Raw genomic sequence first — 24,493 nt, 5'->3', positions numbered from 1 at the left:
GGAGAGAAGAATTAGATTGATCATGGACTAGGTGTTTGTATAGGTTGGCACAACATTGTGGGCTGAAGGACCTGTGCTGTGCTGTACTGTTCTATGTTCTATAATTTTCATTCTGAACAGCCTCTTAAAATGTAATCCAATCTCTGTTTCCACATTGTATTTGAACTATAAATAAGTGAAAATACTCAGCAACTACCTTCCTAACCACACCAAAGACCAGTGTTGAGAAGATCCCACAGGCCTTCCTCACTTGCCAAGGCAAGTGAAACTTGTTGCACACTGAGGACAACTGGGGGTGGGGGGTAGAAACATGCTGTTTCTCTGCCTCTCTTCTTATAAATCCAAACAGCTCTAGTCCAGTCAGTCGACATTACTTGATTTCAATCGAAAAATTTAGTAACAAAGGGATTCCCTCTCTCGGAACCTTGTTTACCTTGGATGTGCTTTGCCTTGTGGGGCTACAGACCCTAAACAGTGGAAGGTGAGGTTTGGCCAAGTCACTCTTTTTTGCCTGGTATAATCTCATTATCTCCAAACAATCTGTCTGGAGGCTCTCCTACCACCTGCAGAAAGAGAAAAATTCTACTGCTTTCACATTCTTGCATGTTCAACCAAAGCTTAAAGTAAATGGTTCCCACTGCTCCATACAGCTACTCTACAGCATCTCTTGTAGAAGAGTGGGCTATTTTTAAATTGCCACTTGCTTTTAGTGGGACCTTGCTAATATATGCAGCCAATGCATTGAGCTAGTATTGCTGCCTGTATGCAGCAATTATCTAAAACATGGTGCAGCAAAAATTTATTGTACAGGCTGAAATAATACACAACGTGGGTTAATCATTATTGTGTTTCTCTTCGAACATAGGACAGTACAGCACAGGAACAGGCCCTTTGGCTCACAATGTCTGTGCTGAACACAGTGCCAAATTAAACTAAATCTCTTCAGCCTGTACATGATCCATATCCCTGCATACTCATGTGTCTATCTAACAGCCTCTTAAATGCCACTATCATATCTGCTTCCACACCACCCCCTCCAGCTCATTCCTGGCACCTACCACTCTCTTTGTAAAAACAAATTGCCCCGCACGTCTCCTTTAATCTTTCCCCCTCTCACCTTGTCGGTGGTTCATACCATCCCATTTAGTACTTGACATTTTTACCCTTGGAAACAGATTCAGACTCTCTACCCAACCTGCACCTCTCATAATTTTATATACTGGTTCTCCAGAGAAAACAAACTCAGTTTGTCCAACCTATCCTTACAGCTCATACCCTCTAATCCAGGCAACATCCTGGTAAACCTCTGCTGTACCCTTTCCGAAGCCTCCACATCTTTCCTGTGGTGGGGCAACCAGAATTGCACAAAGTGCAAGTGTGGTCTAACCAAAGTTTTATATAGCTGCAACGTGACTTCCTCAATCTCATACTCAATGCCCCAACCAATGAAGGCAAACATGCTATATGCCTTCTTTACCATCCCATCTACTTGCATGGCCACTTTCAGTGAGCTCTGGACTTGGACTTCACAAAACTGCCAGGAAAGATTTTGACGCAATAACGCCAAAAATAATTTTGCAGGCAAAATATTTGAAGATTGCAATGAGGGAATGTTAGTGCTTAGCTGAGTTTTCAGGCCTCACAGGCTGCAGGCCACAAATAGGTCAGGTGAGACTGTGACACCAATGTCCATGTGCAACTCTAATATCAAGTGCATTGTAAAAGCACGAACACATGTGCAACTGTGCCTGAAAAAACACAGCTTGCTTCAAAGTCCCTGGAGTCTTAATGATATTTGTAAATTTTCAGAAAGTCTGGGTAAAATCTGGCTGGTTCTCAGGGCAATAGAATGGATTAACAGGGTTTTAGGAGGAGAATATTAGAACAACCTTTTCGGACAGCTTTTGTTGTGATGGTTCATACCATCCCATTTTGTTGTTTTTGAGACCAACAATGCTGTCTTGAAATGAGCAGTTAAAAAGTAAGGATTGTCCAGCCCTCAGTGCCTTCGATTTAGTGATAATGGCAGCTTAATTATAATTTGTGCAACTATGTGTTTAAAAATAAACCAATGTGAACAACAAGCTGTGCAGTTTTCACCAGTTCCCATAGCAACCTAAATGTGATGATGTGAAGCTGAACATATGCTTAACTGTTGGAAATACATATATGTGGATGGGAATTTAAGGTTTAGAATGGTGTTGAATTGCAGTATAATAATTGGATGTGTAAATAAGATCTTTAATTCCACATCTCCAGAAATATCACAGATATTTATCAGAAATGCATAGAAATCCAATTGGGTAACACTTTTTCCAGCTCTATGCAATTGAATATGTTTGATACATAAATCATGAAAATTCAGTCACATGGCACATATTGCAATGTTCATGAAGTCCAACCAGCATTAATGTTTATACTGTGGGCTGGTGGACATCAGGTATTTGGCAGATAGGACATACAGAGAGTGAAATCATCACTGTGCAAGGCTTGTTTGGAGCTTTGGCAGCTGAAATTGGATCACATTTTTCTGCTTTAGTAATGTTTTTGGCTGTTCAGTGAACCATGTTTTCATAATGCACCATTCACTGCAGCTGTGCTATTAAAGGACTACTCAGCCGTTTGACACTTACTTTTGCATTCTGCTCTAGTGATCATTGGAGACAGACTGGTCACTCAGGAGGCTCCTGCAGACTTGTCAGATTGATTTTGGTTGAGATGTGCTGCCATTTCTTCATCTATATGATCTTTTTATCACTTGTGATTATGTGATGGTTTCATTAATTGTGCTCCAGGAGCTAGAACTAGAAGGACAGATGTAAGAGGCCAAAAGGGAGGAGGCATATGCCCATAGAACCTATCCCCCAAGAATGTTCAAGGAGTCACTATAGGAGTCTACAGAAATGTTACAGATATTTTTGATATTTTGACAGAGCTACTGCCAGGCACCAGTGCCTGGACTGGCCTGCTGTAAAGGTCAAGATCATCCTCATGCCGAATTCCAAAGCTTTTGGATTATTCCAGATGATGGTGATTGATCTATGCCACATATCCCATTTTCCTGCATACCATTGAGAGTATCTGATGGTCTTTACTCAGTGATCTCTTCCTTGAGCAGAAACCATCTGGAATGTTTGAATGATTCTCTTATTCTTAGGACATGACTCCATGGACTCTGAACCCAGGCAGGAATGTAATAAGAGGGCTACCACCACACCACCTGGCTTCGTTATTCAATTGCCACAGTCCAATGCTGACTCGCACTTTCCATTTCAACTTCAGCTGACCTTGCTTATAATCATAAGCCAGTGAAAGCCAATGCCAACAACTCAAAGCTGCTACAAACTTGCACAAAGTTGACCATCCATTGAAATGGAGTTTCCACTAAAGGACAGAGTATTTCTTGGACTATTAAGGTTCAGTGACAAGTCAATGGAAAAGGCAGCACTTCCTTCCCTTGTACAGCTAGTAGTTCAATTCTGTGGATGGTATGCTGAGAAATCTACCACTTAGTAAAATCATTCTGTCTAATCATGTGGTTTCATTAAGTTTCATTACAGAGAAGTGCTCTGATTAAAAGCTCCATGCCTAATACTTGACTTCCATCCACATAATTGCCTATTTCAATATTGCTCAAGAAAGACTTCAAATCTGTTCTCACACAACTGAATCCTTCTCAAGGTCAAGGATGGCAGATCACAACAGCAGCTGTATTGCTATGCTCAGCTATAACAATGCAGAATTGAGTCTTGAACCATGTCTTTTCAGAGACACCAGTGAGTTCTCAGGCAGGTAGCCAAAATCTTAATCTTCACAAGTGCAAGGAATGAAAATAATGAAAATTGCAGTCATTGGATGGTCTCAGCTACCTTTGGAATCTACTTTTCAAGTGAAGAACAGTCTCTGTAATTTACTCACGTCAAATCATTATTTGCCAAAGCTCTTTAGATGAAACCAAAGAAGAAAGTTGCCCATTTCATTCAAATATTTCAACAACCTAGATAAGGGATGAGATGCAGTGATTCCATGACTGAGGTGAGCAGCTGAATGTTCACTGAATTTATAAATGGGTGCTCAGTGTAATGCCAGCAACTGCACTACCCTAATATCCAGTTGCTTGGGCTGTGCACTATTTACACCTGATGGCCTACATTGCAATAATTTTACTCTGTTATTGTCTATATATGTCTTTGAAAGCCTGACCTATGGTTTAAGTCTTAGGGAAGGCTGGTAGCATGTGTACCCTCCATTCCCATAATTGCTAGACAACTCACTTCAGATATTTCCTAGTTCCATCTCCTTTTTTAACGAGAATGCCATGGTCCTTATGAAATTTGTAGATATTGAACAAAATGTTGATCTTTGCTTTTGAAGAGATTGCAGTAAATAAAAAACAAAGGTCACAGACAAAGACTAATGCAACATTTAGTGCTCCATCTTTCCAAAGCTTAATTCATCAGCCCAGATGAATGCAAGTGGTTGGGAATAAATCAAAGAAAAGATTTTGATGGATAGAAATCTTAGACCATTAAAAATAGAGGAAGCATACTGACTAAATAATGGTATTAATATGACTCTTTTGTTTCCCCTTAGTGACAACTTCTCAACTTAGTTTGTTGGCCCTACTGCTTCTACACATTGTCCCATTTCCCCTTTAGCTGTAATCAGACTAGTTGGAGGCTGCTCTCTTTCAATGGGGTTGAGTACAGATGACCAAGATGGATAACTATGATCAGCTGAACAGCTCTGCATCTGAAAGGGCCAACTGGTGATTGCAGAAATGCCAAGTGGCGGGTGGGGAAGGGTGGTTGGCAGCCTCGGATAGCTGAGGGACGTATTTGAGGTCATTGCCTGAGAATCAGTTATTAAAGCGCAGCTGCTGATGTTTTTGGAGTGGATAAGAATTTTCCAGCTCCACCATGCCACTGGGACCAGCCATACTATGGGCATCTCCAACGTGACCTAATTCATATGATTATTGTCAATGCAGATAATAAACTCCAGTATGACAGCAATCTGGTCTTTAATGGTAAGTGTGCTTCTGGAATCATCTGTCTGCTCTTTGCAGAATAGCAGTCTGTAGAGCTCTGTTTGGAATGGGCAAAGGTCCACAGTGGAAATGTTGAATACTAGAGGGCATAGCTTTAAGGTGAGAGGGGGAAAGTTTAAAGCAGATTTACAAGGCAAGTTATTTTTACACAGAGAGTGGTAGGTGCCAGGGAAAGTGGTGGAAGCAGATACAATAGCAACTTTTAAGAGACATTTAGATAGGCATATCAACAGGCAGAGAATAGAGGGATATAGACCACATGCAGGCAGATGGGATTAGTTTGGAGTGGCATCATGGTTAACACAGACATTGTGGGCCATTTCCTGTGCTGTACTGTTCTATGAGGCACAAAGATTTTGGATGGCCTCACAGAGAACAAAACCTACTTCATCAAGATAGAGGTCTCAATCTTGCTGCTGATTATTCTCTGTTGAATGTTTCAAGCGAAAAGATCTGTCCTGTTTGTTCATCTTCTCTTCTGATCCCGTTCACAATGTGGTTTTTCATTCTAACCTCCTCTATTCTCTGAAAGTGACAATCTTCATGCTAATTCATGTAGCTTGGAAAGTTTGATATCATTTTCAAGAGCTTTCTGAGGAGGTTGGTGCATGTTGTGCACCACACCTAACCTTGGGTGCTTTCTAGAGTTTGCATATCCTTCCCCTGACTCTCTGGGTTCTGCTGGAGTGCTCCGGCTTCCTCCAATGATCTAGAAGTGTGCTGGCAGGTTAATTGGCTACTGTAAATTACCACTTAATGTAGGTAAATGGCAAAAAAATAAAGGGGAGTTGATGGGTACGTGAAAGAAAATAAGTGGCTAATATTGTACCATAATTTAAGAAGTTCAGTAAAAACAAGCAGGGGACTACAGGCCGGTGAGTCTGACATCAGTAGTGGGGAAGTTACTGGAGGGGATTCTGAGGGACACGATCTACCAGCATTTGGATGGACAAAGTCTGATTAGGGATAGTCAGCATGGCGTTGTGCCTGGGTGATCGTGTCTGACAAATCTGTTGGAGTTTTTTGAAGAGGTAACCAAGAGGATATATGAGGACAGGACAGTGAACGTTGTCTATGTGGACTTTAGCAAGGTCTTTGACAAGGTCCCGCATAGTAGGCTGCTCTGGAAGGTTAGATCACAAGGGATCCAGGGAGAGCTCGCTAACTGGATTCATAATTGGTCTCGATGGTAGGAAGCAGAGGGTGATGGTGGAAGGTTGTTTCTTGGACCAGAGGCCTATGACCAGTGGTGTACTACAGGGATCAGTGCTGGGACTTTTGCTGTTTGTTATTTATATAAATGATTTGGATGAGAGTTTACAAGGCATGGTTAGTAAGTTTGGAGATGATACCAAAATAGGTGGTGTTGAAGACAGTGGGGAAAGTTATCAAAAACTACAAGGGGATCTTGATCAGCTACGTAAGTGAGCCAAGGACTAGAAATGGCATTCAATCCAGATGAGTGTGAGGTATTGCATTTTGGGAAGTCAAACCAGGGTAAGACTTTTACAGTGAATGGTAGGGCCCTGGGGAGTGTTGTGGAACAGAGGGACCCAGGAGTACAGGTATATAGTTTGCTGTAAGTATGTCACAGGTAGAACAGAATGATGAAGGAGGAGTTTGGCATGCTGTCCTCCTTCAGTCAGGGCATTGCGTATAAGAGTTGGGACGCTATGTTGCAGTTGTACAATACATTGGTGAGGTAGCATTTGGTAGTATTGTGTACAGTTTTGGTCACCCTTACAAGAAAGGGATACAGGAAAGACATCAATAAACTGGAAAGAGTGCAAAGATTTATGACTACGTTACCAGGACTCAAGAGCTTGATTTATAGGGAGAGGTTGGACAGGCTGGGACTTTATTCCATGGAGACTGAGAGGTGACTCTATAGAGGTGTATAAAATCATGAGGGGCAGAGAGAGGGTGAATACACACAGTCTTTTCTCCAGGGAAAAGGATCCAAAAACTGAAGAGCATAGGGTTAAGGTGAGAGGGGAAAGATTTAAAAGGGACCTGAGGGGAAACTTCTTCATGCAGAGAGTGGTGTGTATTTCCAGAGAAAGTAGTTGAGGTGGGTACAATAACAACCTTTAAAAGACATTTGGATAATTATATGGATAGGAAATGTTGAGAGAGATACGGCCAACTGTGGGCAAATAGGACTAACTTAGGTGGACACCTTGGTCAGGATGGACGAGTGGAGTGGAGGGCCTGTTTCCATGCTGTATTACTCTATGACTCTAGTCAATGGAGGGATGTGTGTAACAGCAGCTGTTTGGCAGGCCTTTCAGAGTGCACAGCTTCTAAGCCTACTCCTTTCTTAGGCATTTAGCACTTGCTTTATGGTTCTAGACTGCAGTAGATATGTCACTATTAAATGTGTTTCACCCACAGAGGCATTGGTCGAGATTTTGCAGTCACCGGTGGAGCTTAATGAGGCTTGATGTTGACCTCAAAGGAAGCTGCCAAGGATGCTCCACACAAAGCATTGCACATGGAATGATTTCTTTTGCTTGTCACCACCTGTTGTCAAGTGTCATTGCTAGGAAATAGCTAACACCCAGTAACAATTATGTCATCCAGTGCACCAAATAACAAAACACCTCTCACAAACAAACCAGGAAATAAAAGCTAAGTTTTAAGCTAACATTTTAAAATTTTATAGAGTGTGAAAATAAAATTGGGACATAAGGTAGAAGCTGAAATATGTTAAACTTAGTGAAAAATGAAATGGAAGATTCTTGTAAAACAGTGAAACATGGAAGACCAGGGTATCAGGGACAATAACTTCTTGTTTTACACGCATTCCCTGAATTATTGCCAGTGAATACTGATAGTTTTGTTTGTGTTATTTATTTTTCATAATCTGATCAATTCTTACATGCTCATTTTATTGTGATATTTTTCAATCATAGCCAGCTGACCTCAATGATTATAAAAGTAAACAGTGCATTAGTATGAGAGAATAAAATTTGCAAATGTTGGCTGAAGGTTGGTCTCGGTTCATATATTGAGCATTCATACCTCTTTGACCAGGTCAGAGTGTTACATGCTTGTGGAGCCTTTCCAATCTCTATTTAAAACTATGCCAAAATCCTGTGTCTGTGGAGGCATTAACTGATAACGTATAGACTTCCTATTCTAGGATTCGAGTAATAGAGCACGGAAATGGGCCCTTTGGCGCAACTGGTTCATGCCGACCACAGCATCCTCACTGCTAGTCCCAGTTGCTCGTGTTCGGCCCATAACCCTCCAAGCCCCTCCCCTCCATGTACCTATCCAAATGCTTCTTAAATGTTGCAGTTGTACCCGCGTCGACCTCCTTCCTCTGGCAGCCCATTCGAGGTACTCACCACCCTCTGTGTAAAGAAGTTATCTCTCAGGTTCCTTTTAAATCTCTCCCCTCTTATCTTATATCTGTGCCCACTAGTTATGGACTCCCCAACCCTGGGGAAAAGACTATGACCGTCCACTTTATCATACCCCTCATGATTTTATAAACTTCTATGAGGGTCACCCCTCATTCTCCTGCACTCCAAGGAATAAAGATCCAGCATGGCCAACTTCTCCCCATAACTCAGGTCCTCTAGTCCAGGCAGCACCCTCCTAAATCTCTTCTGCACACTCTCCAGCTTGACAATGTCTTTCCTGTAACAGGGTGACCAAAATTGTACACAATACTCCAAGTGCGGCCTCACCAATGACTTGTATAACTGCAACATAATATCCCTACTCATAAACTCGATGCCCTGACTGATGAAAGCCAGCATGCTAAACGCTGCCTTCACCACCCTGTCTACTTGCTTTGCTCCTTTCAGCGAACTGTGCACTTGTACTCCCAGGTCCCTCTGTTCCACAACACTCATCAGTACCCTGCCATTCACTGTACAAGTCCTATCCTGCTTTGATTGTCCGAAACACATCATATTTATCGAAGTTAAAATCTAGTTGCCATTCCTCAGCCCATCTCCCTATCTCTTTGCAGTCCATTGTAACCTGTTTCACTATCAACAAGACCCCCGAGTTTAGTATCATCAGCAAGCTTGTTAATTGTGCCATGTATATTCCTATCCAAATCATTTACATAAATAATGAATAACAAAGATCCCAACACTGACCCCTGGGGTACCCCACTAGTCACAAGCCTCCAGTCGGAGAATTGACCTTCAACCATCACCCTCTACTTCCTCTCATCGAGCCAATTCTGAATCCAGTTGGCTAGCTCCCCTTGACTCCCATGTGACGTAACCTTCCAGATCAGCCTGCCTTGCAGGACCTTGTCAAAGGCCTTACTGAAGTCCACATAGACAACGTCCACTGCCCTACTTTCATCTATCCCCTTAGCTACCTCTTCAAAAAACTCCAAAAGATTCATCAGACATGACCTCTCACACATAAAACCATGCTGACTATTCCTGATCAGGCCTTGACTATCCAAGTGATGGTAGATCTTGTCGCTCAGAATTCTCTCCAGTAACTTCCCTACAACTGAAGTCAGACTCACCGGCCTGTAGTTCCCTGGCCTGTCCTTGCTACCCTTCTTGAACAATGGAACAACATTAGCCACCCTCCAGTCTCCCGGAACTTCGCCAGTGGCTAACGACGAAGAGGGCCTCCACAATTTCTTCTCTGGCCTCCCATTGGGTCTGGGAGGGCACTTGGTCGGGACCTGGGGATTTGCCCACCTTAATGCGCTTCAAGGCTGCAAGTACCTCCTTCCTCATAATATGCATATGATCCAAGACCTCACTACTTATTACCCTCATTTCTCTGGCATCCATGGTATTCTCCTTAGTAAACACCGAGGAGAAATAGCCATTAACAATCTTGGCCATCTCATTGCAGCTCCACACGTAGGCGGCCTTGATGGTCTTTAAGAGGACAAAGTCTCTCCCTCGTCACCCTTTTACCGTTAATGTGACTGAAGAACCTCTTGGGATTATCTTTAACCCTGCTTGCCAAATCCATCTCATAACCTCTTTTTGCCCTCCTGGTTTCCCTCTTAAGCCTGGTCTTAAACTTTTATATTCTTCGAGGGATTAATTTGTACCCAGCTGCCTAAACATAACGTATTCTATCCAACCACCTTCATAATCATTCTCTGCACCGCTTTAAAGTCATGGGTATCTGTTTTGAGAGGAGACCAAAACTGTAGAAAGAACCGTAAAAAGTGTGGTCTCACCAAAACTCCATGTAATTACAACAAGGCTTCCTTAGTCTTGTACTCCAACCCATTGCAATAAAAGCCAATGTGCTGTTCACCTTCTTAACTGCTTGCTTTAACTGGATCTTTCTGCAAATATCTCTGAACACCAAGATTAACCTCATATTTGCTCACATTAAACTCCACCTGCCTACTTTTCCCTTTCTTATTTAACTCATCTTTAACCCTTTGAAATCTTTACTTTTTTATACAGCTTACTTTGTATTGTGCACAACTTGGATATATTACAAGCAGTCTTTTTACAAGTCACTAATTTCAATTGTAAGTAACTGAGGTACCAGCATTGATTCTTGTAACACCAAGTAAGATGCAGCCTGCCAATCAGAAAATGATCTGTTTTATTCCTGCTAATTCCTACAGTACATCATACAATCCTCTATTCATATTGGTTTCATCCTCAAAAAATTCCAGAAAATTTGTCATACTCTTTCATAAAACTATATTGATTTTGTCTAATCATGTTATGTTTTTCTAAGTGTCCTGTAACCACTTTCTTAATAATGGACTCAAGTATTTTCCTGACAACTGAGGCTAAATGGCCTGGAATTTCCCATTTTCTTTCTTCAACCTTTCTTGAATAGCATGGTTAGCTTTGTTGTTTTACAGCCTCCTGGGACCATTCAAGAATCTGGGAAACTTTGGTTGATCACAACCATTGCTCCAGTCTCTTTAAGACTCAAAAAGATCTTTAAGATCTCTAAAATGGAGATCATCATTAGAGAATGTAATTAATATGATAAAAATGTACTACAGAAGTTAATGGTACAAAAAGTCAACACATTCACTGGTAAATTAAGTTTTAAAAAAAGCTGCAGATACTGGAAAACTAATTATTTTAGTTTTTTTTTTAATGTCTTTGAATGTCAGAATCCAGTTGCTGGTGAGACCTTAATCGGCATCTCAGGGGGATGGAGGCCAGGAGGATCATTCCTTTGCATACAAACTGGATGTATACAGGCTGACGTGAACCACTGGTAATTAGGGTCCAGCAAGATCCAACCTAACAAAAAGGAGAGCATATGGATTCAGAAGCAAACTATTAACATAATTAAGGCACTGGTTAGTAAGTAGGAGACCAAGAATATTTATAATGGGTATGCACTTCAGCTAACTGCAATCATCACCGAAGATGAGTATCTGAGTCTTAGCTCATCAGTGCTCATATAAATGATTTATATAATTATAGATAACCACATATCCAATTTCATTATTGGCATAAGGTTTGTACAAGTGTAGAGTTTTAGAACTTTGGAGTGGATGGATAGGGTGGTGGAAGTGCAGTACAAGTTCATCAAATTGGTGCTAGTGGTGTTCAACTATGAGAACATTTTGCACAGATCACAATTGTACTCCCTTGAATATCAACGATTATATTCTTTTTCAGATGATAAAAGGGATAAAAGGAGCTGGTAGAGAGAAAAACTATTTCTTGAAATAAAATTATTTACCAGCATTTGGATAGTCAGAGTTTGATTAAGAAGAGTCAACATGGTTTTGGCGTGGAGAGTTGTGCTTGACAAACCTTTTAGAGTTTTTTGAAGAGGTAACCAAAAGGTGCATGAGGGTAGGGCAGTGGATATTGTCTATTTGGACTTTCACAAGGCCTTCGACAAGGTCCCACATGGTAGGCTGGTCTGGAAGGTCAGGTCCCATGGAATCTAGGGAGAGTCAAAATTGGCTCGGAGGTAGGAAGCAGAGGGTGGTGGTTGAAGGTTGTTTCTCGGACTGGAGGCCGGAGACTAGTGATGTGCCACAGGGGTCAGTGTTGGGACCCTTGTTATTTGTTATTTATATAAATGATTTGGATGCGAATGCACAAGGCTTAGTCAGTAAGTTTGGGGGTGACATGAAATTAAGAGGTGTTTTTGATAGTGAAGAAGGTTATCGTAGATTACAGTGGAATGTTCATCAGTTAGGGAAGTGGGCTGAGGAGTGGGAAATGGATTTCAATATAGACAAGTGTGAGGTGATGTATTTTGGAAAGTCAAACCAGTATAGCACTTGTACTATGAATGGTAGGGCACTGGGGAGTGTAATGGAACAGAGAGACCTTGGAGTACAAGTGCATAGTTTGTTGAAAGTGGCATCACAGGTAGACTGGGTGGTGAAAAAGGTGCTTAGCATGCTGGCCTTCAGTCAGGGCATTAAGTATAGGAGTTGGGACATGATGTTGCAGTTGTACAAGTCATTGGTGAGGCTGCACTTGGAATACCGTGTACAGTTTTGGGCACCCTGTTATAGGAAAGATGTGGTTAAACTGGAAAGAGTGCAGAAAAGATTTACGAGGATGTTGCCAGGACTAGAGGGCCTGAGGTATTGGGAGAGGTTGGCCAGGCTAGGTCTTTATTCCTTGGAGAGTAAGAGAATGAGGGACGACCTTACAGAAATGTTTAAAATTATAAGAGGCATAGATAAGGTGGATAGTAACAGTCTTTACCTTAGGGTAGGGGAGTCCAAAACTAGGGGCATAGATTTAGGGTGAGAGGGGAAGGATTTAAAAGGGACCTGAGGGGCAACTTTTTCACGCAGAGGGTGGTAAGTATATTGAATGAGCTGCCAAAGGAAGTGGTTGAGGCAGGTACAATAGTATCATTTAAGAAGTACTTGGATCGGTACATGCAGGGTGGGGCTTAGGGGGATTTGGGCTGAACAGAGAAAATTGGGACTAGCTGGGTGGGCACCTGGTCGGCATGGACTCGATGGGCCAGAGGGCCTGTATCTGTGCTGTATTGCTCTATGACACTAAAATTAGAGCTGAGGTCCTATCGGGAGGCCCCGCTTCATTTTGTATGATTGATTGGGGAAATTTGAAATTGCATTACATAGTTAAAATGTAGGCATTAAAATAAAAGTACTGGTGTTCTTAGTTAAAGCAGTTAAAATTAGGAATGCTTTACTTTTAAAGTTTTACATACAATATCAATTGATATTTCAGTCTTTATCCAATCTTTGACTGATGTACCCTCTGGTAAATATGACAACAGCTCAATACTGTGCTAACAATCTCTCTTCATGATCATTGGAATGTACAATTAGGAGAGGTACTACTAGCATCTTCTCCTATCATCAAGAAGGGAGGGAAAATTGCTGGGAAGATATTCCAAACCCTGTTGTTCAGACTATATGTCAGGAAATGCATCATCCTTTTAGTCTGCCAGCCATTGTTTCTTTTTCAATGACCAGGAGATATGCTGCTTTTGTTGCAGTGCAGTGTCTGGAGATGACAACGAAGAGGAAACTTATTGGCCGCCTGGTGCCCTGCCGATGTTTCCGGGGTGAAGAAGAAGTCATCTCAGTGCTGGATTATTCCCACTGCAGCCTTCAACATGTACCAAAGGAGATATTCAATTTTGAACGATCTTTGGAAGAACTTTACTTGGATGCAAATCAAATAGAAGAGCTCCCCAAGGTAGGGAAAAAAACATATTGAGTGTTCTATATATGTAATTTGACAATTTAAAGCTCCTTTTCAAAAAGAAAATTAACAAAGTAGTTAGATAATCTCCTATGGCAATAGATGGATAAGGTTGATTTTTTTTTACCTATCGCTGAAGCAGACCTCAACTGTCCTCAAGGCCAGCCTCAGTACAAGTAAATGTTTGAGGCCTCAAATGTACAAAAGAATTATATACTGATTAATGTTAGTATGCATACAGGCCTGCCTCTCTGTTAATGCATCTCATATGTAGAATCTAGATCGAATTACAGAATGCATTACACAGGCAGAAAGGACCTGATTGTATTTAATAATGGGATTTGGATAAAATTTATGGTGTCATGCCCAAAACTTTGCATTCTTATTTAAACTATTTTAATTATTTGTCAGCTTTGACATTTCTGGCTAGAGTATGGCTTACCTGGATGTTATTTTTTTTCCATCTTTTTTCTGGTCAAGACTTGTTTTGGCCATCCTTATGATCTTATTGGGACTTGGTAGTTCCCTTTTGACATGCACAGTCTTGCTAACAGGGATTCATTTCATCCAATGCTGGGAGGATTGCTCAATGGTAAATTCAAATGGTTTTCAGAGTTCAGCTGTGAGTGTGGGTGACTTGCTGCTGATTGCATATTCTGCCCTGTTATGACTGATAAAACATAACCAAAAAAATGAGCAGTGTCTTAAAGGAGAGAGAGAGATGGAGAGGCAGATAAGTTTAAGGAGTAAACATCCTAAACTGAAGGAATCCTGGAAGTCTATGACATAGAAGACAGCCATTGATCCTGTTGTGTCATTGTCAATAAAAAATGGAATTACTATTTCTCAACTCAAACTCTTCTCTCCCCCCCCTCCTCCCCCCTTATTGGTGGCAATAGAGAAAGTGCTAAAGAGGTTCAGAAGGATGTTGCCTGGAATGGAGGGCTGTAGTTGTAAGGGAAGGTTGGATAGGCTGGGTTAATTCTCATTGGAACATAGGAAGTTGAGTGGTGACCTTAGAGGTTATAAAATTATGAGGGGCATAGATAGGATAAGTTATCAGAGTCCTATTCCCAGGACATAGGAGTCTAGAACTAGAAGGCACAGGTTTAAGGTATGAGGGGAGAAATTTGAGGGAGATCTGAAGGGTACGTTTTTCACACAGAGGGTGGTGAATATCTGGAATGAGCTATCAGAGGAGGTAGTGGAGGCAGAAACAATTACAATAATTAAAAGGCGTTTGGACAGGAACTTGGACAGAAAAGGCATTGAGGGAAATGGGCCAATTGCAGGAAAATGGGATTAGCATAGATAAACATCACGGTCAGAATGAATAAGGTGGGTCTTTGTCAAAAATATTGAATGGATGCAGATTGGTATTATTAATATTGTTGAATTGCACCCGACACTTAGTGGTATTGGTTTATTATTGTCACTTGTACTGAGGTACAGTGAAAAGCTTATCTTACAAATCGATTGTACAGGTCAATTCATTACACAGTGCAGTTACATTGAGTTAGTACAAAGTGCATTGACGTAGTACAGGTAAAAACACTAACAGTACAGAGTAAAGTGTCACAGCTACAGAGAAAGTGCAGTGCAATAAGGTGCAAGGTCACAACAAGGTAGGTTGTGAGGTCATAGTCCATCTCATTGTATAAGGGAACCGTTCAATAGTCTTATCACAGTGGGGTAGAAGCTGTCCTTAAGTCTGGTGGTATGTGCCCTCAGGCTCCTGTATCTTCTACCCGATGGAAGAGGAGAGAAGAGAGAATGTCCTGGGTGGGTGGGGTCTTTGATTATGCTGGCTGCTACACCAAGACAACGAGAGGTAAAGACAGAGTCCAAGGAGGGGAGGCTGGTGTCCATGGGCTGCATCCACAACTCTCTGCAGCTTCTTGTGGTCCTGGGCAGAGCAGTTGCCGTACCAAGCCGTGATACATCCAGATAGGATGCTTTCTATGGTGCATTGGTAAAAGTTGGTGAGAGTCAAAGGGGACAAACCAAATTTCTTTAGCCTCCTGAGGAAGTAGAGGTGCTGGTGAGCTTTCTTGGCCGTGGCATCTACGTGATTTGACCAGGACAGGCTGTTGGTGATGTTTGCACCCAGGAACTTGGTACTCACCTGCATCCTAAACAACTTAACTGTGTTTAAAAATGAAAATCTGCCACATAGGTGAGATGCTGAAGTGCCACAAAATCATATCCAAGCACAGGTTGCTACCTTCAGAAGTGAAGGGAAAACCATGAACTGTGAGGGGTGGAGGGCTTTTGGTGAGGCAACATTAGTGGAGCTAGGTAAGTAACTGCCTGGAAAGAGGGCAGTAAAATGAACATGTCCACTCAATGTTATAAAACTAATATTGAGGATACTATTTTATTCTGTTATGTAATATAAATAACCAATTTGCTTCCAAAGCAGATATTTTTTAAAAAATGCACAGAGAATTACAGTTTATTATTTTCTACTTTGAATTTTTAATGCGATAATGGTAAAAGTGTTGACCCTAGACAAGGATAGCAAGGTTTGGGAATCTTGGATGATGAGGGATGTTGTAAATGTAGTTAAAAAGAAAAAGAAAAAGTGAAGGTTGAAGAAGCTGAAATCAGACAGATATATAAAGTCATATCAAAAAAGTAGGAAAGAACTCAAGCAGGGTATTAGGAGGGCCAAAAAGGGTTATGAAACGTCCTTGGCAAGTAGGATTAAGGAAAATCCAAAGGCGTTTTATATATACATTGAAAACAAGGCAATAGCTAGGGACAGAGTAGGACCACTCAAGGGTAAACGAGGGAATTTATGCCTGGAGCCAGAGGATGCAGGTGAGGTACTAGATGAGAACTTTGCATTGGTATTCACCAAGGAGAAGGACATAGAGGATAGTTAGATCAGGGAGGGGTTTGTTGATATTCTAGGGCTTGTTGAGATCAAGAAGGAAGAGGTGTTGGGTCTGTTGAGGAGCATTGAGGTGGTTAAGACCTTAGAGCTTGATGGGATTTATCCCAAATTATTGAGAGTGGCAAAAAAGGAGATTGCTGGGGCCTTGTCAAAGATCTTTGTATCCTCTCTAGCCATAGGTGAAGTGTCAGAGGAATAACGAGTAGCTATTGTTGTTCCTCTATTTAAGAAGTCAAAAGGAATAATCCACTAAATTATCAACTAATGAGCCTCACATCAGTGGAAGGGAAGCTATTAAAGAGGATTCTTATGGATAGGATTTACTCATATTTGGAAAAGCATGGCCTGATGAGGGATAGTTAGCATGGCTTTGTTAGAGGCAGGTCAGGTCTTACTAACTTGATTGAGTTCTTTGAGGAGGTGACAAAGATGATTGATGAGGGTAGAGTAGTGGATATTGTCTAAATGGATTTTAGTAAGGCATTTGCCAAGGTCCTTCATGGTAGGTTGATTGAGAAGATGCATGGGATCCACGGTCACTTGGTTAGATTAGATTAGTTGATTGTCATGAGCACCAGGGTACAATGAAGTTCCTTGTTTGCATGGAACTCTCAGAGTAAACAGTATATATGGTAATAATACATACAACGACGAGGGCAAAACAGCAGAATAGTGCAAATATTGTCATACCATCTGAAGTAGTACAAAAAATACTAAAGTGACAATAACGGAATAACCAAGCGAGATAGAATTAAGAGTAGGAGAACATGGCAGGATAGGGGTGTGAAAGAGGTGAATGGTTCAGGAGTCTGATAGCAGTGGGGAAGAAGCTGTTCTTGAGACTGGATGTCCAGGCTTTCAAGCTCCTGTATCTTCTCTCAGAGGGTAAAAGAGAGAAAAGGAAATAGCCAGGGTGGCAGGCATCTTTGATGATACCACTGACCTTACTAAAGTAATGCACTGTGAAAATGGACTTGGAGGAAGGAAGTGACAAGCCTGTGATGGACTGGGCTGCGTTTATCACTCTATGCAAGTACAGTCAGTCGAGAGCAGAGCAGTTGCCATACCAGACTGAGATACAACCCATCAGAATAGTTTTTATCGTGCAATTGTAGAAGTTTGAGAGAATCTTTGTGGATGTGCTGAATCTTCTCAGATGCTTAAGAAAGTGAATACGCTGATGCACTTTCTTTGTCACTGCATTGGTGTGAGGGGACCAGGAGAAGTTACTAGTGATATGCCAAGGAACTTGAAGCTATTCATCTTTTCTACAGCAGCTCCGTTGATGAGGACAGGGTTGTGTTCCCCCCCCCCCCCCCCCCCCCCACTTCCTTAGGTCAACAACCAACTCTTTTGTTGACATTACGGGCTAAGTTGTTGATCTGACACCATGATATAAAGTTCACAATCTCTTTCCTGTGCTCTGTCTTGTTATTGTTGTTGATCCAGCCAATAACAGTGATATCATCGGTGAACTTAAAGATTGAGTGGCACTGTACCTGGCCCCACAGTCATGGTATACAGGGCATAGAAGAGGGGACTGAGCATACATCCCTGGAGAGCACCAGTGTTGAGGGTCAGGATCGATTAAATGTTATGACCAATTCTAACCAACTGAGGTTTGCCGGTCAGCAAGTCTAGAAGATAAATACGGATGGAGACCCCCAAGGCTAAAGTCTAAGGGTTTAGAGATGAGCTTATTTGATATTGTGGTGTTGAAGGCTGAGCTGTAGTCAATAAATAGCATCCTGGCAGGGGTATTCTTATTGTCAAGGTGATCCAGAGCTGAATGTAGTGCAAGGGAGATGGCGTCCACTATAAACCTATGTCCCCTGTAGGAAAGTTGAAGGGGGTCTAGATTGTCTGGGAGACTGGTGCCGATCTGGCTCATTCAAAGCACTTTTTTCAAAGCACTTTTTTCAAAGCACTTCATTGTGGTCAATGTTAGAGCTGCTATTTGCCAGTCATTCAGACAGGACACCACTTATCTTGGGGACTGTAATGATGGAGGTTTCCTTGAAGCAGATGGGGAAGTAGACAGTTGAAATGAGAGGCTGAAGATGTCAGCAAAGTCAGTGACAAGTCGATTGATGCACAATTTCAGAAGCCGTCTAATGACTCTATCTGGTCTGGCAGCTTTCTAGGAGTTTACCTTTGTGAAAGCAGATCTGACTTCTGCTACTGAGACATATGAGATGGAGCTAAAGGGGGATGGTGGGGGGATGCATCTTGGTGGAACTTTGCCTGCTCAAAACAGGCATAAAAGGTATTGAGCTCATCTGGTAGAGATGCGTCATTGACAGAGATCACCCCTGATTTCGGCTTAAAGCCTGTGATGGTATTCAGGCCCTGCCATAGTCACCTGGCATCCACTTTGTTGAATTGAACCTCTAGCTTCTTCTGGAATTCTATCTTGGCATCCCTGATAACTTTACGGTCATCATACTTGGCCTTCTTGTACAGCCTTGGATCTGGACTTCAGCAGAGAGTGAATCTCCCAGTTCATCCAAAGTCTCTGGTCAGGATAGACCCTAACTGTCTTCTTCATCAGCACATTTCTTGATGAAACTGGTGACAACTGAGGGATACTCATTCAGATTGGATCTTGAACAAACTGGTCTTGAACAAGTTCCAGTCCAACAACTCAAGGCAATCCTGAAGTAGACCCTCAGCCTCTTCAGACCACTGCTATATTACTGTCTTATAGATTGGATTCAAAACTGGCTTGGCCATAGAAGACACAGGACAGTGGTGGAGAGCTGTTATTCTGACTGGAGGTGTGTGACCAGTGATGTTCTGCAGAGATCAGTGCTGGAACCTCTGTTGTTTGTGATTATATTTAAATGACTTGGACGAAAATGTAGATGGGCTGATTATTAAGTTTGAAGATGACACAAAAAATGGTAGAGTTGTGGACAGTGAAGAAAGTTGTTAAAGGATATAGACAGTTGCAGATATGGGCAGAGAAATGGCAGATAGAATTTAATTCAGGCACATGTGAGGTGTTGCACTTTGGGAGCTCAAATGTAAGCGGAACGTACACAGTAAATGGCAGGACCCTTAAGAGCATTGATGTACAGAGGGATCTTGGGGTCCAAGTTCATGGCTCCCTGAAAGTGACAACACAAGTGGAAAGGGTGGTAAGGAAGGTGTATACCATGCTTGCCTTAATCAGTTGGGGCATTGAGTATAAGAGTCAGGAAGTCATGTTGCAGCTGAATAAAACCTTGGTTAGGCCACACTTGAGTATTGTGTTCATTTCTGGTCACCCCACTGCAGGAAGGATGCACAGGCTTTGGAGAGGGTGCAGAGGAGGTTTGCCAGGATTCTGCCTGCATTAGAAAGTATTCGCTATAAGGAGAGGTTGGAAAGACTTGGATTGTTTTCTCTGGAGCATCGGAGGCCGAGGGCAGACCTGATAGAAGCTTATAAAATTATGAGGGACATAGATAAGGTAGATAGAGTCCTTTTCCCAGTGTGGAAATGCCGAGTCCTATAGCTTTAAGGAGAGAGGGGGCAAATTTAAGGGAGATGTGTGGGGCAAGTTTTTTTTTACACACAGAGTGGTGGGTGCCTGGAGCACACTGCCAGCGATGGTGGTGGAAGCAGATACAATAGTGGCATTTAAGACACATGAGCATGAAGGGAATGGAAGGATATGGACCATGTGCAGGCAAATGGGATTAGTTTCATTTGGCATCATGGTTGACACAGGTATCATGAACCAAAGGGCCTGTTCCTGTGCTGTACTGTTCTCTGTTCTGTATGTCCTATTCACTCCCCATTTTGACTTAGAACATTTTATATCTGTCAAGTTTATACAGTCTCAAAAATTGATCCTCAGTCAGAAACACTAAAGTCATTTGCCAAACTTGTTTCTAAACATTTCACTTTGTTGTTTTGGGTAATCCATTGATTTCAGAATTCTCTTTGTATTTATCCACATCACAGTGACTGCAATACAGCACTTTTTTTGTACTGGAAAAGCTTTGAGGCAGATTTAAGAAATGTGACAAAACATTTACCTTTGTGTGGTCCAGAATGAAGAAAAATTAAAATCATGCAGATAACAGAAATCTTAAACAAAAAGCAGAAAATGATATAGCACTCTAAGTCACATGTAGTAGTGGAAAATTAATACTTCAGGCATTGTCCTTTCTCGGAATTAGACTGAAGAGAAATGCTTGAAATATTAACAGGTCACTTGCTTCGTGTAACTGACATTTTCTGTTTTTGTTCCTGATGGGAAAAAATACAGTATCTACGTCTGAATCCTCCAATGCTACCTAAATTACTGAGTATTATCAACATTTTATGTTTTATTTCTGATTCCTACCATCTAGTATTTTGCTTTTAGATTTGTTTTATTACGGGAAACTGTATTGCATGCTATGTTGACGTATCTCAATACATCTTGAGAACCACAATTTTAATCCAGCCATGATTGATGGAATGAAAGTCTATTTTGTCTAATGAATGTCAATATCCTAATTGTGCTCTTTTAGTTGCATACTGCATGTCATATTCCACCTTAATTTCCTCCTGAAATGCATCTAATATTGGTATGTTGGCACCATATGCAATGTGATCCTGAATAAATGGGGGCAATTCAATGATCTTGCATGATCTTTGAATGGAATGGACTTTATGTATCAAGTAGTCTCCTCTGATTTGGTATTTCCTTCTGTCATGAGTTTTAATAGTGTGTCAGTAACCTTATTCTTCAGTCAGTGATTTGCCTAATATAAGACTGCTTGATCCCAGAATGGATAACAAAGGTGCAAAAATGTAATTGGCCTTGGCATTAATATCAACTTTCCTGAAAAGCAGATAAATTCATCAAAACAAGGGGCAGTTTTGCCTAGCATTAAACAGGAACAGTAATCTAGAAATGTGTGGCATTGCTTGCATTTATATTTGCCAGGCCACTGATGTAACTAACCAAGGACATGGACACAGGCCCTCCCCATAGGAGAGTTAGAGCTAGCAGAAAAATACTTGCAGACTGGCAGCTGGAATTCAATACAAACAAATTTAAGATATTACATTTTGATTTAAAATGACGTGCATGAACTTTGGAACTGGGGACATAATTCTTCTGAGGGATTTTGAGGCAGACTAAGGGGAGTCAATTAACAGGATTAACCTCACTGAGGCAACAATATACAAGGTAGAAGAAATGCTGAGAAATATTGCCAAATCAATTAAATTTAAATCCACAGTGGAACATGTTAAGGTAATACAGGTCTGAAGTTCAGTTACACTGTTCAAAGTTTGTGTGTGCCACATGACACAACTTATGTTTTAAAAAAATACAAAGAAAATTGAGATTGTCAAGTCTGCAATTTTGTTTCCAGATTTTCCATGCATCTAATAATTGATTGCACAGAGATGACAAAACATGCACAATGATGTCCAAAGATGGGCAGTGCACACCTGGACACTACATCCATGATTTTCTGTCATGAACAAGTTGCCCACAGACATTTCGTCAAATCATGCATAAGAGGCCTCATGGCACCTGAAAGTGAAAAGCATAAAACAGAAATGTTACTCAGTGGGCAAGGCTGAATTGGTCAAAGAGGATCTCCCTGAGCAGGCCACAGACCATAGAATTTAACACTGGGAATATATTTCAGCTAAATTATAAGTTCTTCATATAAGCCATCTTCCATTTCACCTGGAGATACAAAATGGATGGCACACGTAAGGTCATAATGTCTGTGTCTCCAGAGAAAGGTGGGGAGAAATGTATCAAATGTAGCCATCATCCTGATGTCTGTTCCTGTATCAAGCTGTGCGTACAGCCGAAGTATGCAAACACCAAGTGTCACTACATGCTGAGGGTTCTATCTGTCCCTGGTGTTGCAAAGTTCTTGTGGAGAAACACCTTCAACCTCATCCATAGGGTAGTGGTCTGCACAAGATGTCCTGGAGTACCTGTGGACAGAAGGAGTTGGTGGATCCTGTGGGATGGTTTTCCAAGCAGATTGTCAAAGTCTTGTGGCAGAATGCTTCATTGCCAAAGCTTGCAAACAAACACCAAAACCTCACTTGGCTAATAGTAGGAAGGGCTGTTGCCTTCATATCCTTATTCAGGGCATCAATCCCACTGCACAATGTCCTCAAGATGGCAGTCATTCACATCCTCATGGACTGTGCAAGAAGGTCTGGAATTAGGTCCAGTTGTCTTTGTTGAGGTTCAGCCCTAGCAGCTGCGTGGCACAGGACTCTGTGCTCCAGAGGTTGTTCCAAGAGATACATACCGAGCCGAGCATCAGCTGCTCCTGGAAGATCATCAATTCGATGTAAGATGCACGTTGGTATGCTCAAAACTTGCTGGTCTTCCAGTGTATGGAGATGTACACAAGTGAAAGTTGTTCACTGGCATTTTCCAAGGTGCTAGGCTATGTGCTGGGGGACACCCCGAAGCTTGGTGCACCCATTTGAAATGCTGCCTCATGAAGGATCACAGTCTTGGGTTCTGCCACCACTGGACTTGAAGGGCTGGACCCTGTGTAATAGCCTTTCAAATGCTTCACACATGCATTGTTAGGGAGGAAACATGAGTGGCATTGACACATTGAAAGAAAATGTATTGATGTGATGGTACAACATACGTGGAAAAAGACATCCTAATTGTATTTATTGTGTATAATGAATAAAGTACATTATAAAAAAAATTATCTTTCACACTGCTCCCCTTGGGTCCCACAACTTCCTCCTTCCCAACAGGTCACAATCTGACCCATTCATGACCTGACACTTATCTCCCCACCCCATCTCAACCCTGACACCACCTACCCAGCAACCACCTGTGAACCTCTCACCGTGGGGCCCATACACCAAAGAAATTTGTAGCAGTGAGATCTAGAAAAAAACATTAATTGGCATGCTGCAACTGACAATTTTCACCAACAATATTCTAAAAAAAATCTGTTGCCTGTAAGTTGAAAACTCTTCTTGTTGATTGTGCTTGCATAATGATATAAAGAAAGCTTATAGTTATATGGTGTCTTATAGAATCAGAATCAGGTTTGTTATCATTAACTTATATGTCATGAAATTTATTGTTTTGTGGCAGCAGTACAGCGCATAGACATAAAATTATTATAAATTACAAAATAAATAAATTGTGGAAAAAAAAGAATCTCAAGATGTTCAAATCATCAGATGTTCAGAATCATAACCAGCAAATTACTTTTAATTTGATATTTTTCTTATTTCTCAAAGTCAAATTCGAGTTTATTGTCATATGCATGAGTACATGTATGCACATGTGCAATGAAAAACTTGCTTTCAGCAGCATCACAGGTACATAGCTTCATATAAGCAGCATTCACAAGACAAACAAGAAAGAACACAATTAGAACAAAAAAAAGCCCATTTTATCAAAGTGGCACTACTCGACCAGGTATCCTGTCTTGCTCCAGTAAGCTGACTCATCACCACCTGTGATTTGTCCAACAACGGTGGTGTCATTGGTGAATTTGTATATGGCATTGGAGCTGTGCTTAGCCACACAGTTGTGTGAAGAGTAGAGCAGGGAGCTAAGCATGCAGCCTTGAGGTGCACCTGTGTTGATGATCAGCAAGGAGGAGATGTTGTTACCAATCTTCACTGATTGAAGTCTGCTGATGAGGAAGTTGAGTATCCAGTTGTAGAGGGAGGTACAAAGGCCCAGGTTCTGAAGGTTGATGATGAGTATGGATGGGATGATCGTGCTGAACGCCAAGCTGGAGCTGATGAACAGCAGCCTCCTGACATACGATTTCCTGTTGTCCAGATGGTTTTTTGTTTCATAACAGTTGTGTCTTCCTGGGCCATTTCAGAGGACAGTAGGAATTGGAATTTTTCTATGCCACCCAGATTGGAAGAATTAACAGTAGAAATGACAGGAAAAAT

The 24,493-nt window shown here is 41.5% G+C and overlaps 1 protein-coding gene across 12 annotated transcripts in view; it reads left to right on the top strand.

The window, feature by feature from the left end:
• lrrc7 (leucine rich repeat containing 7) overlaps nucleotides 1-24,493 on the top strand; it is a 417,500-nt gene that overhangs the window by 220,944 nt on the left and 172,063 nt on the right. For all 12 annotated transcript variants that reach the window (XM_052012823.1, XM_052012826.1, XM_052012824.1 and 9 more), the window contains one exon: nucleotides 13,481-13,683. In XM_052012823.1, the coding sequence (XP_051868783.1) occupies nucleotides 13,495-13,683 (189 nt within the window). In that variant the 5' untranslated portion in view covers nucleotides 13,481-13,494. The remainder of the gene's footprint in view (nucleotides 1-13,480; nucleotides 13,684-24,493) is intronic.

This window comes from Pristis pectinata, chromosome 3, assembly GCF_009764475.1.
Source record: "Pristis pectinata isolate sPriPec2 chromosome 3, sPriPec2.1.pri, whole genome shotgun sequence".
In the NCBI taxonomy this organism is placed as follows: domain Eukaryota; kingdom Metazoa; phylum Chordata; class Chondrichthyes; order Rhinopristiformes; family Pristidae; genus Pristis; species Pristis pectinata.
This window is presented reverse-complemented; position numbering and strand designations above follow the sequence as displayed.